General features: G+C 30.6%; 2 protein-coding genes across 3 annotated transcripts; both read right to left on the reverse strand.

Moving 5' to 3' along the window:
- Positions 1-4565: 4565 nt before the first annotated feature.
- On the reverse strand, positions 4566-8289 carry LOC148574154 (uncharacterized). Of its 2 annotated transcripts, XM_088505471.1 has the most exons (5): positions 6017-8289; positions 5819-5913; positions 5617-5686; positions 5426-5525; positions 4566-5333 (listed from the first exon to the last, which is right to left on the reverse strand). In XM_088505471.1, exons 1-5 carry the CDS (start codon positions 8287-8289, stop codon positions 4566-4568), a joined length of 3306 nt encoding a protein of 1101 aa, XP_088361597.1. The 2 variants fall into 2 exon arrangements, with proteins under 2 accessions (XP_088361597.1, XP_088361596.1); XM_088505470.1 differs by having other exon boundaries at positions 5617-5913.
- A 3624-nt stretch (positions 8290-11913) lies between these two features.
- On the reverse strand, positions 11914-12549 carry LOC148574155 (uncharacterized). The gene has a single exon (XM_088505861.1). The coding sequence runs from the start codon at positions 12547-12549 to the stop codon at positions 11914-11916; it is 636 nt and encodes a 211-aa protein (XP_088361987.1).
- Positions 12550-13669: the final 1120 nt, after the last annotated feature.

Below are 13669 nucleotides of genomic sequence, written 5' to 3' on the forward strand. Positions count from 1 at the left end.
TTTGAGTGGCCGTGCTGGGTGGATTTTTTCTGTATGGCAGACTTCTTTGTACACGTCGACCAGGGATGCTTTGAGAGGAGTGTAGTTGTGGTATTTTTTGATTTTATCACCATGTCGATCTTCTTTCCTTTTGGAGTCCTTGTCTTTGTCTCGGTAAGAGGCCCCAGATTTTGAGGTTTCTCCCAGCCGAGTGTTCTCTTCCATGTTGATGTATTTTTCTGCTCGCTGACGATTGGATTTTTGACGGTTTAGAATTTCACAAATGAATTCTCGTTGCAAGTATAGTTTCTAAACCAATCACTAATCCTTTCATGCAAAAATTTGTTTGTCACAAGTACAAACCCCTAAAATCTATAAACCGAAGTATTTAAACCTCGGGTCGTCTCTCAAAGGACTTGCAGGGTAGTGTTCTTGTTATTGGTTATGGACTTGTTTATTTTGGGGTTTTGGATGAGGAATGTGAATAATAAATGGTAGGAAAACTTTATTCACAAAATGGTCTTGGCAAGGTTTGGTTGTCAAGGGTCTTCATCATTATCACTAGCCACAAGTATGGTAGTTGCAAGGATTAATCCCACTTAGTCATCCTTAAATCGATTAACAAAGGAAAGTCAAGTGAGTTATATCAATCTTAGTCCGTAAGTCCTAGCTTTCCACTAATTGGATTAATGAAGGCTAGAGTTAATGGCTATCAACTATCAATCAATTGGACACTAGTGACTCAAGAAATCCTAAGTTACCTTCTCAAGCCAAGAACATAAAATTCTAGTCTAAAATTCTTCCAAGCATTTAATCAAACACTTGGAAGGCACAAAAGAAGAGTATAGTCAATCACAACAAGAATGAATTCTAACTACAATTGAATGTGAGGAACTAACAACAACAATCAAGGAAATCACAATTATCATGAATTACCTCAAATTGCATTATTGAAAGAAAATAAAGAGAACAAGAGTATCATGATTACAAAACCTAGAAACAAAATAAGAGAAATTACAACAAGAGAATAGGGATAGAGAGAAGAACCAAAGTGTAGCAATCATCAATTGAAGGTAGAAGTAGAAGGAGACTTGAATTAAACCTAGAACTATGAGATCCTAATCTAACCCTAATTCCTAATCCTAATTCTAGAGAGAAGAGAGAGCTTCTCTCTCTAACTCTAACTACTTCTAAAACTAAACTATGACTAATGATTAAAAGTAAAAGTAAAGTATGAAAAGTATCTTGATTTCCCTTCAATCCTTGGCTTAAATAGCATCAGAAATGAGTTGGATTGGGCCCACAAGGCTTCTAAAATCGCTGGCCACGTTTTGCTTTAAGTGAACTAGGTGGCAGCAACGGCATGTGCGCGTACTTTGCGCGTGCGCGCCACCATACGTGTAGCAAATATGGCAAATCTTATATTGTTTCGAAGCCCCGGATGTTAGCTTTCCAACCCAACTGGAACCGCATCAATTGGACCTCTGTAGCTCAAGTTATGGTCGTTTAAGTGCAAAGAGGTCGGCTTGACAGCTTTCCGGTTCTTTCATTTCTTCATGAGTTCTCCACATTTTCATGCTTCTTTCTTCATTCTCTTGATCCAATCTTTGCCTTCTAAATCTGAAATCACTTAGCAAACATATCAAGGCATCTAATGGAATCAAGGAGAATTAAATTTAGCTATTTTAAGACCTAAAAAGCATGTTTTCACTCTTAAGCACAATTAAAGGAGAATATACAAAAACCATGCTATTTCATTGAATAAATGTGGGTAAAAGGTGATAAAATCCCCTAAATTCAATACAAGATAAACCGTCAAATTGGGGTTTGTCAACCTCCCCACACTTAAACCAAGCATGTCCTCATGCTTAAGCCAAGAGAAAGCAAAGGGCATCAACATTTATTCAATGTAACCTACCTATATGCATCCTATCTACATGAATGCAACTAGATGCAAAATGGTTGTCCCTACTTGGTTAAAAATAAATCAATCCTCCAAGTCATTCATGCACAAGTAGGGTCAAGATCATATAACGATTCATGAATCCTACCAATTCAAATATAAAAATTAAAGTTCAAATAGACTTGCAAGAAGAACGCTCGCGAAAGCCGGGAATCAAGGAATTGAGCATCGAACCCTCACCGGAAGTGTTTGCACTCTAGTCGCTCGGTGTTTGGGGTTGATTCTCTAAATTCTCCCCTAATCATGCTTTCCAAGATTTGTTTTTCTTCTAACAATCGACAATTATTCAATGCATGCATACATGTATCATGAGGTCTTTTCTTTAGGTTGTAATGGGGCTAGGGTCAAGGTAGGATCATATATGGCTAGTGGACTTAGGATTTGAATCTTTGATTAACTTAAACTTTCCCACCTAACCTATATAATGACCTATACAATTAAGTACTAATCTAACTACTCATTCCTCACTTTTTCACATACTCATGCATTTTCTTTTCATTTCACAACACTTATGCATTGATTCTTATTGAGCTTCATTTTGGGGCATTTTGTCCCCTTTATTGCTCTTCTTTTTTTTTTCTTTCTATATACATTTTTTTCTTTTCTTTTCTTTTTTTTTTCCTTTTCACTTTTATTTCTTTTTCTTTTCATTTTTTTCTTTTTCTTTCAAACTATACACAAGACACTACTAGAAATAAGGTTTTTTCGGACGAAAATTTCAAACGAATTTTAATCCGTCTGAATGACTTTTTCATTTCGGACAAATTTGAGACAAATGTTGAACAATTTTTAATGGAGACATTTGAATAATATATTCTATCCTAAATTTGTCTAAATTTTGTCCCAAATTTTGGCGCCAAATTTTTTTTAGATGGCGCCAAAATTTTCATACAGATTAGCAACAAATTTTGGACAAAAACTATAATTCGTCCGTATTCCATCTGAATATGCGCAATAACTTCAGACGGATTTGGGACGCATTTTGAAAAATATTAATTCTATCCCAAATTTGTCTATAATTAGTCTTAAATGCTTTTACTATAACTAACCCTTGGAAGTAGACAAAATTTTTCCCACAAATTTGGGACGAAAATAGCATCATTTGTAAATTTTGTTTGAAAGTTCATCAATTTTCAAACAGATTTCAAATATTTATTGAAAACTTTTAAAATTTAGTATAAAAATATTATTTATATTTTAAATTAGTCCATGATTTGTCCTAAATATTTTTACTATTCTAAAATAAAGTTTCTTTTCCTAAAATAACCTTAATTATATATAACTTATAAAAAGGTACAGTTTTTGTTTGCACCTTTCAATTCCAAAATCTCTTGATCAAAATATGAAATAATCATCATACCAATTAACATCTTATTTATTATTATACATATTTTTAAAAATTGGATTAATAGATAGTTAGCGCTTATTTATGCAGGCTTTTTTTATATAAATAAATAAATAAAATATATTAATTCCCATAATACGCATGCAGAAAGCTTTACAAAAATGCGCAAGGCCATTGTTCGCAAAGCACCCGCGAAATGAATTTAGTCGTCATCTCAGGAGGGGCGCACGCCAATTGAAACTTCTGGTGGGGAAGTCATTTTGTGCCTGACGCCAACAAAATGGGTACTTCTGGTGGGGCTACCATGAAATTTAGTTGGTTTATTTTTTAAATATATTTTTTAATATTTTAAAAAATAAAATTATATTTTCATTAAATGTATGTTTTTGATTATTTAATTGTTTATTAAGTTAATAATTTATTTTTATATAATATCAAATATGAAATAAATTACAATCTTAAAATAATTAATTGAATCATTATAGATCAACCATTAAAATAAAATACTAGTAAATTAATCTATTATTCATCATAACTCTTTTAATTCAGGTAGTACTACTCAGTACTAAATAAAAAAAATTTAACAAATATACTTATTCATTCCAAAATTTTAGAACTAAATTGACTATATTTTTATTAGTTTTTTTTCCTATCATTGTATATTATATTTGACTTTTTTTTAGTTAAACTTGAGAGACTCTATCTTCTTATTTTTTTTTATATACTCTATTTTCTTATTTTTTTATTCTTTTATTTTTATTATATTTAATATTAAATTTCTTATACAAATTGTTATATACCATCTTATATTTAATTTTGATTTTTTTTAGTTACCTCATATTATTTTTTAATTTATTCTTTTAATTATTTACGTTATAATCATTCAAAATTTAATTTTTTAACAAATTTAAGATAAAGTGTATCTAAAAGAATTACATATATAAAAATCTTAAAAATAAATTAGAGGAGTGCTAGGGGTCCAGCAAATTTTGTGATTTGTAGCCATCAGTAGTGTTTTTAATGGTGTGAGATTACATCTAATGGTGGAGAATTACTCATTTTTTATTATGGTTAAATTGCTGGCCAAATTTTAATAAAAGTGCTGGCCCCTAGACTTTCTCAATAAATTATATCCAATCTTCTAAAAAATAGTCAAAATAAAATACAATAAAAAAATCACGTAAAATAAAAAAGTCATATACTTTTTCATAACATTAAGGTATATTAAAAATTTAAAAAAAATACAAATAAATACATTTCTTAGTGGACTTTTTCATACTATTCATTTTGATCTTCATCCTCATTGTTCTCGTCGTCGTCGTTCTCGTCCTCGTTCTCATCCTCATCCATGTCTTCGTCCTCATCCCCAAGTAGCTCATCATCATCATCATCATCATCATCATCATTATCTTCTTCTTCTTCTTCTTCTTCTTCTTCATATCTTGTACTATTAGTATCCAGTAAATCAACAATAATGTCAATATCATTTGAGATATGATTGTTAGATTGATTTGTGTCATCTTCTTGATATGCAAAATCCTCCGTTGTTTCAATCTCAATCTCACCTCTTGCTTTAGTCTTGAATATAAACCACCATTCTGCTTTTTCTCTGGTGTTGCTCATTGGATGAGGTGCAAAATATACTTGAATTGCTTTATGTGCAATGATAAACGGATCATATTTAACATATCGTCGATTCTTTCGAATCTGTATGATTCCATACTCTTTGTTTACTTTTGTTCCTTTGCCGATCGTGGGATCAAACCATTCACATTTAAATAGTACAACTCTTTTTAGTGGTAGCCCAGTATACTCAACTTGAATAATTTCATCAAGCTGGCCATAGAAGTCATTTTCATATTCACCATAACCTGTGCCTTTGACACATATTCCATAATTCTGAGTTGACTTTCCACTCGAGTGAGATCTTGTGTGAAACTTGAAGCCATTGACTTTGTAGATAGGCCAACATTTAACAATTCTCAAAGGACCCCATGCCAAAGAATGAATATTCGAATCTGTCACATTATTTAAAGGATCATGAACCTGTATTAAATAAGAACCAATAAGTTAGAATATAATATGTCATCTACCAAAAAATGTGTGTACAATAAGATTATCAAATCATGTTGACTTACATAATTTTTAAACCATTCTGCAAAATCCGCTTCAATAAATTGATCAACTTGTTCATCACTTAAAGTAATATGATCTTGGCGTATGAAGTCCACAAAGATCCTATAGTACATAAATTTCAAATAAATTAAAATTATTAATATCAGAAAATATTATTAATAGTAAGAATATATATAGGAAGATAAATACTCACTCAATATATGGCTTAATTTCATCACAGTTTATTAGTATATGATTCATGGCTGCACTGAATTCTTTGTCATCTAAATAACGAGTTTTGCATTCACCAGCCAAACAACCAGGCAAATTAAAAATAGACAAATTTTGCTCAATTGAATCATCACTTTCATCATTTTGCTTTGCGTTGATGCTAGTTTGGTTAAAATAGTACTCACAAAAGTGAGAAATCTCCTCAATTAGGTATGATTCAACGATAGATCCTTCAACATGTGCTTTGTTCTTGACCTTTTTCTTAAGATGATGGAGAAACCTATCATGAAAAAATTCATAACAAAAATCAAATAAAAAATAATTGGCTTCATAAAACAGTAAAAAGAAATTTGAGAATAAATATAGAGGTGTGACTAAGGTACCTCTCAAAAGGATACATCCATCTATATTGCACAGGACCACCGAGCAATGCTTCGAATGGCAAATGAATAGGTAGATGTTCCATTGAGTCAAAAAATCCAGGAGGAAAAATACGTTCTAATTTGCATAGCACAATTGGAATATTTTCTTCAAGCTTATTGAGAACATCTTCTCGTAACGATGTTGAGCATAAATCTCGAAAAAATTGACTTAACTCTGTTATTGGCTTCCATATCTGCTCTGGCAATGAACTAAAAGCGATTGGGAGTAAACGTTCCATAAATATATGACAATCATGACTTTTCATTCCATATAACTTGCCCTCTTTCATGTCAACACATCTCCCTAAATTTGAAACATATCCATCAGGCATCCTTAACTCTTTCACCCATTCACATATTGCCCTCTTTTGCTGGAGGGTAAATGTGTAGTTTGCTTTGGGTTTTATAATTTTACCTCCACTTTGTACTGGCAGTTCTAAACTTTTTCGCTTGCAGTATAATGACAGATCCATTCTAGCCTTTGCATTATCTTTAGTCTTCTCTTTAATGTCCATGACAGTATTGAATATATTATCAAATACATTCTTCTCAATATGCATTACATCAAGGTTATGACGGATTAAATTATGACGCCAATAAGGCAAATCCCAAAATATGCTTCTTTTGGTCCAATTATGCATACTTCCATATCCTTCTATCTCAAGTTGCTCAACATCACTTATCTTATCATAATTCTGAACTATATCCCATATTTGCTCTCCAGTCAATCTTGGCGGAGGTTCTGATCTTTCAATTCTATTCTTATAGAATGCATCCTTGTTTCTTCTAAACATGTGATTATCTGGCAAGAATTGTCTGTGGCAATCAAACCATGATGGCTTTCCCCCATTTTTTAATTGGAATGCCTTTGTTCGTTCCATACAGTATGGGCATGCTAGCCTGCCTGCTGTCATCCATCCAGATAACATTCCATATGCAGGAAAATCATTAATAGTCCACAACAATGCAGCTCGCATTACAAAATTTGACTTGGAATGAATATCATAAGTTAAAACGCCATCTTCCCATAGTAGTTTTAGCTCATCAATCAAGGGCTGCAGGTATACATCAATCCTAGTTTTGGGATTACGAGGACCAGGGATAATCATGGATAAAAACATGTAAGGAGTTTTCATGCACATAGAAGGAGGCAGGTTATAAGGAGTGACAATTATTGGCCAACATGAATATTGTTTACCAGATTGACCAAAAGGGGTGAATCCATCAGCACATAATCCTAGTCTGACATTGCGTGGTTCTTGAGAAAATTGTGGATGTTTTCTATCAAAATACTTCCATGCTTTTGAATCCGATGGATGCTCAATAACTCCTTTAAACTCGTGATCAAAATGCCATCGCATGTGAGGTGCTGTGTTCATTGAAGCATAAAGTCTTCTTAAACGAGGTATAAGCGGTAAATAGTGCATTCGTTTCAAAGGCACTGATTTACCCTTTTTACCTATCTTGTACCTTGGAGAATGACAAAATTTACATTCCTTTCTTGGTATATCATCCTCCTTGTAATACAGCATACAACCATTAATGCAACAATCAATTTTATTGCTTTCCATGCCAAGTTTTGATACTAACTTCTTTGCTTCATAAAAACTGGAGACAAGTAAGTTATCCTTCGGCATCACTTCTTTCATAGCTTTCACGAAATCATCAAAGATCTGTTGAGATACATTCCCTTTAGCTTTTATACTCAACATTTTAACTGCCATTGATAATTCTGAATGATCCATACATCCCTCAAATAATGGGCGCTGAGCAGACTGTAATAAATCATAAAATTTTTTAGCTTCTGCATTCGGAGGCTCCTCCATGTGTTCTTCAAATTGACTCATCAATTCTGGTCCAGCAGCATCGACCACCATAGATTCATACGAATTTCTTATTGGCACATTAGCATGCGGAGAAGAACATGTACCTTCTTGATTATCATGATCTACATTCAAGTGCAAAGGACTCTCTCCATGTGAATCCCAACACCAGTATCTTGGCATGAAACCATATTTATATAAATCTAGTGAAACCTCATCCGGAGTTAAAAAAATCTTATTTTTATGTTTGTTGCAAGGACATCTAAGTACACCACCTTCGAGTACAAATTGAGGTTGTTTTTTAACTGTATCAATAAAATGTCGAACACCATTGACAAATTCCTGTCGTAATCCTCCTCGGTTTGGTAAATTTCTATTGTACATCCACTTTCGTTGTTCTGGAATTTCCATATCTACATATAAAGTATATTAAAAATTAGATTACTTAAATAATATTTTTATGAGATAATCAACTATGAGTATAATTAATTTCATGTTACAAAATTATAATATTATATTTTGATAAATATACATCAGTGAACATAAAAAAATTCTAAAAAAACTATCTATACTATGAATAAGAAAAATTAATTAAAAATTGATAAAAAAATCAAAACTTAACAAAGAATATTGACAATGATATTATCAAAACTAATTTATAATGTAGTGTTTCGATCCAGCAAATAAATTGATTTTTAACATATAAAAAAATTAATTTTAGCCTCTCTTCAGTCTTTTTCTTCTAACCGTAAAGTAGTGCATAAACCAAGTACTAAAAAAAAGTTGTATTTTTTTAAAACTTAATTATATTTATTTATTTTTCATAAATTTGATATAATTAAAAATGTGACAAAAAATTTATACTAAAATTAGAATAAAAATAAGCTTGCAAAATATATTATCTATTAAAAGACTAATATTTTTCAAATTAAACAGTAGAAATGATAAATTTTGGTATCCCAATAAAATAATTTATACATATAATCTCTCAATTACATTCTCTTTTTATAATCATTTACAAAATAAATATGAAAAATAGTTATTAAATATTTTCAATAAAATAATGACATATATAAAATATACGTATAGAATTATTGCTATTAACAATGTGCAAATGTTATTTTTTGGAAAAAAATCACATAGTAAAAAGAAAAAATATAAAGATATAAACAATGTTTTCTTTTTTTTTTTTCTCAGTAAAATGTTATCTCAATAATATTCTTAATATTATATTAAATGAAATATAAATAGTTTTTTACGGTGACAAGAAGGCATAATATATACAATTATAGCCTTCACTAAATGAGCTTGAAAGAGCCGTTAAATGTTTAAGTGTGTGTTTGAATTGTAATTTGTCAAACTGGAATTTGAATAAAATCAATTTTGAATAAAAGTAAGTTTGTGTTAACATAATTTATAGTTGAAAACTTGCTAGTTTCTACACTTAGAGTGTGTTTGTGAAACACATTTAGGTTGTTGCTAGTTATTATTGATTTTTTCATAATTTTTTTTAAATAAATACTGAGAATATTAAAACAATTATTCTAATTTTTGTACATTGTTTACTATTTTAATTTTTTATAATATGTATTATTGTTCCTATTAAAAATGATAAATTAAAATTAAAATTAATTATAAATAATAATAAAAATATAACTTGTAAAAAATTAGAACCTAAAATAATAAAAAAAATATGATTATTAAGAGTACTAAAAAAGAATACTAAAATATGTTATTTTATATATTATTTTTAATTTAATAAATAAATATTAATTTTTACTATAAAAAAATACTAAAAAAGTTATCAATTTTTATATGTTATTTTTAATTTCATAAACAAATATTAATTTTTATTATAACAATAAAAAACTATAATATACCAAAATAGAGTACTATAAAAAAATACTATATAAAAAATATTAAAAAAGATTAAATATACTTAAAAAATAATACTATAATTTAATATTATATTTTTTTAGTAATTAATTAATTATTTATCTAGAAGTGATTTTAACTAATATTATCCAAACAATATTTATTTTATCAAAATCAATTTTAGTAAAAATTGCCACACATAAATTATGTTGGCACAAACTCACTTCTACCCAAAATCAATTCTACAAAATCAATTCCATTCAAACTCCAGTTTGCTCAACGTAAATCCAAACACACACTTAGGATATGTTTAGCAAGCACGTTGAAAGAGGAAAAGCACATTACAACTTCTTGAAAGAGGAAAAGCACATTACAACTTTTTAATAGTAAAAAATCATAGTAATGAACATTAAATCACATAATGATAGTTATTAAAAAAATTTACCTCTATATAATTTTTTTCAAGAGAACTCTTTAGCACATTAATATAAAATTATATAAATAATGTAAAAAAATTGGAGAAAAAATTACTTATCTAAAAATCTTTGGTACGGATTGTGAAATGAATTGGAAATTTGTGAGCTAAAACAGTTGTTAGATTGGATATGTACCTAGCAAGGATATTCCAGTGCTCAAATTAAGATGGATTTATAAAGTATATGTGTGTGAAATAAAGAATGTAACTAAAGAATCTCTGACTTATATAATTCGAGGCAGTTATCTCATCTTATCTATCTTATCTTTTTTTTGGTGACTATCTATCTTATCTAGTAATATAAAAAAAAACAAAAATTTCAAATATTAATTTTATTAAATATTTATCTTTTCAGATTATTATATAACAAAAATTTAAGAACATAATTTAATTTAAATATTTTAAAATTATTATTAGATATATTTTTTTTAAAATATCTATCTTTTAGATATCAATATTCTATTCTATAACTTATTGAATATATTTTTGTTGTAATTTTATCTTTTTTAATTTGATATTAAAAATTAGATATAATTTTAATTTTAAAAAATTTGTTATACATAGTTATTTCAATGCCACTTATTAAATTTCACTTTGCGCCAAAATTTGTTTTTTTTTTTTATCAAAACCGCCTTCTTTTAGTTTCAGGGGATTAGTTTTTGAGTGCCTTCTCCCAGTCCCTCGTATTATAGCTACTTAGGTTACCTTGTCAAAAACCAAACCTTGTTTCAGAACTTTCTTTTGGTTTCACTGTTTCCTGGTCAGTTCTTCATCTCCTTCTCCCTCCTCCTGCGTGCTCTGCCTCCGGACTGTGGTTGCCGCTCGTGCTTCGCGATTCTTCTGCGTGCTCTGCTTCTGTCTGTGCGTTGCCGCTCGTGCTTGGCCGCTCGTGCTCTGCCTCCTGTCTCAGGTCTCAGACATCCACCACTCCAACCTCCAATCTCGCACCTCAGACCACCTCCACCATCATCAATCGCACTCCCAGTTACCAGCCTTCACTTGCGAACAACCGCCCAGCCTCCTGCATGTGTTTGCCTCCGCCGGTCTCAGAACCTGCGCCCCTGCCAGCCTCAGACACCACCCCTTCGCTTGATTGTTCGTGCCTCCTCTTCTTTTTTGTGCGTCTTCTGCAAGGTTCTAATTTTTGTGAGTAGTGTTTCTTTCTCAGCTTTGTTCATTGATAATTTTCTTTCTTCATTGTTAATTTGATTGTTAAGGGAAGCTTTATGTTAGATATAAAACATTAGGTATTTTGGTTGAACATATAAAATTGTATTGGTAGGGCTGTACTTTTGATATGTTTGCAGAACATGTTGCCTTAGAGATAAGAATTGCAATTGAAAACAGAACTGAGATAGATGACTCTATACAGTTCACTAAGTGGAAAGAAAAGAACATTTATAAAATTTATGAAGATGCACCCATCTTCATATATAGATGACTCAAATTTTGACTTAACTGATGGGATTTTAAAGTTCCTCCTATTACTACGCTTGCTAGCATTGCTCTTCTGCCTTGATACTTTGATTTTATCTATACCAAAATAAAGTCAAAGGTAAAAGTTAACTGCTTAAAGATACGAAAGTAATTGGTAGTTTATTGTTTTGGATTCTAATTTTAGTTTGTTATAATTTTTTATTTTATAATTTTTGTTTTGGATAATATACAAGGAAAGTAATTTCAAGTTAACTAGGCCTTATCACTTTGCTCACCTTGCATTCATTAGCCTTGAAAGTATTAATGGACATTATCTTAAGCTTTGGACAATATTCCAAATAAAACTTATGCAGAGATGGCCATGCTGCTCTGTAACACTGGGGAAAAATGCCAATCATGTTCCAATTATCAGTAAGTCGAAGCACCTGAAGTGCAGGAAACTCAATGTTGATTCCATTTTGATGACTTGTATCACCATCTGAGCTGCATTCTCCAATCACATATTTCAACTCACCACAATAATCTATATCCAAAGACTCCAATTGCACAAGGCCTTGAGAAAAAGTAACTGGGATTACATATTCTAGCATTTGGCACCCCATAATATGAAGTTTTTTCAATTTTGAGAAGATCACCCTATGATCCTGTCCACTTATCTCCTCATCTTCAAGTATATGCTTCAGTTCATCACATGAAAATATATCTAGCTTTTCCAACTGTTGCAGGCCTCGAGCAATCGCAGGTGTGAAGAGACGCGTTTTCAGTGGACATTTGCTTATATATCGATGCTCTAGCTTCTCAAAAAGGCCACTAGGAGGCACACCATGGTATAAAGCTCCACTTGATCTCATCGGAATCACATAACCAAAGCTGAATCCAGCCATAATCCATAAATCCTTCTCTTTCAATTTGGAATATATCAGGTGTGATATTTTGTGCACCTCCAACAATATTTGCTAGAAGCAGAACCTTTGCTTTCTCTGCCAACGCCACAGCTGATGCATATGATGTATCAAAACAGCTAAGAATTAAGGTTCTACGACAGCTAAGGATTTTATCTCCATGACCCTTAAATTTGTGTCCTAGTTGTATATGGTACCTTGCCAATGCTTGAGGGACTCTAAAATTTCTGAAGAATTCAGTTTGGCCTCCATTACCATTGTCCCAAAAAATCTATTTCATTTTAATAGAAATGATATTTTTGAAAATGATATAAAAAATTATTTTAAGCGCCCGTTCTTCTTCGACGTTCCACTTCCCCACTTCTTCCGCGTTCTGCTTCCATTTATTTTTCTTCTAACCGTTTGTTAAAATGGCTTTTATAATATATAACCTTTTGATTGTATCCTATGGCTTCTTTTTAGGAAAGCAGGAGTCAGTAACAAGCTACACGCACACATATTTTAGTGAAGACTACGGCATAATCATGCATTCTAATAAAGAAATGAGTAAAAAGGTATTTATGACTGGAATTTTATTGCAAAAACACCTAGCGTTTTATTATGTGATTATTTGATGTAATTGACTTTGGTTTGTGACTATGAATTATAATTGTCGTTGATAATATTGTGATTATAGTTTAATGGTTGAATTTACTTTGAGTATGTCTGTGTTGCGATTATTGTTTTGGTTGAATTGAGTGCTTGTAAATGAACCATGTTGTTGCCTTGTTAGAATTGGTAACGAAAAACTAGGAGAAAATTATCGAGTTAGAATGATATTACTAAGTGTGTGTTTGGATTAGAGTTGGTCAAACTGAAGTTTGAATGGAAGTGATTTTGTACAATTGATTTTAGATAGAAGTGAGTTTGTGCCAGTATGATTTATGTTTGGCAATTCTATACTAAAATTGATTTTGATAGAATGAAATTGTTTGGATCATATTAGTTAAAATCACTTTTAGATAGATAATTAGTTAATTACTAAAAAAATATAATATTAAATTATAATATTATTTTTTGGTATATTTAATTTGTTTTATACTTCTTTTAGTATATTTTTTAT

Source organism: Arachis ipaensis, chromosome B2 (genome assembly GCF_059453495.1).
Source record: "Arachis ipaensis isolate K30076 ecotype BB chromosome B2, ASM5945349v1, whole genome shotgun sequence".
NCBI classification, from domain to species: Eukaryota; Viridiplantae; Streptophyta; class Magnoliopsida; order Fabales; family Fabaceae; genus Arachis; species Arachis ipaensis.

What these genes read in the sequence shown, in the direction of transcription:
- LOC148574154 (XM_088505470.1), bottom strand. Translation starts at nt 8,289, where the DNA reads ATGGAAATTCCAGAACAACGAAAGTGGATGTACAATAGAAATTTACCA. An exon ending in TGGATGTATCCTTTTGAGAG is followed by an intron (nt 5,914 to 6,016) that starts GTACCTTAGTCA and finishes TTTTCATGATAG; the next exon opens with GTTTCTCCATCATCTTAAGA. An exon ending in GAAATTAAGCCATATATTGA is followed by an intron (nt 5,526 to 5,616) that starts GTGAGTATTTAT and finishes TATGTACTATAG; the next exon opens with GATCTTTGTGGACTTCATAC.
- LOC148574155 (XM_088505861.1), bottom strand. Translation starts at nt 12,549, where the DNA reads ATGGCTGGATTCAGCTTTGGTTATGTGATTCCGATGAGATCAAGTGGA.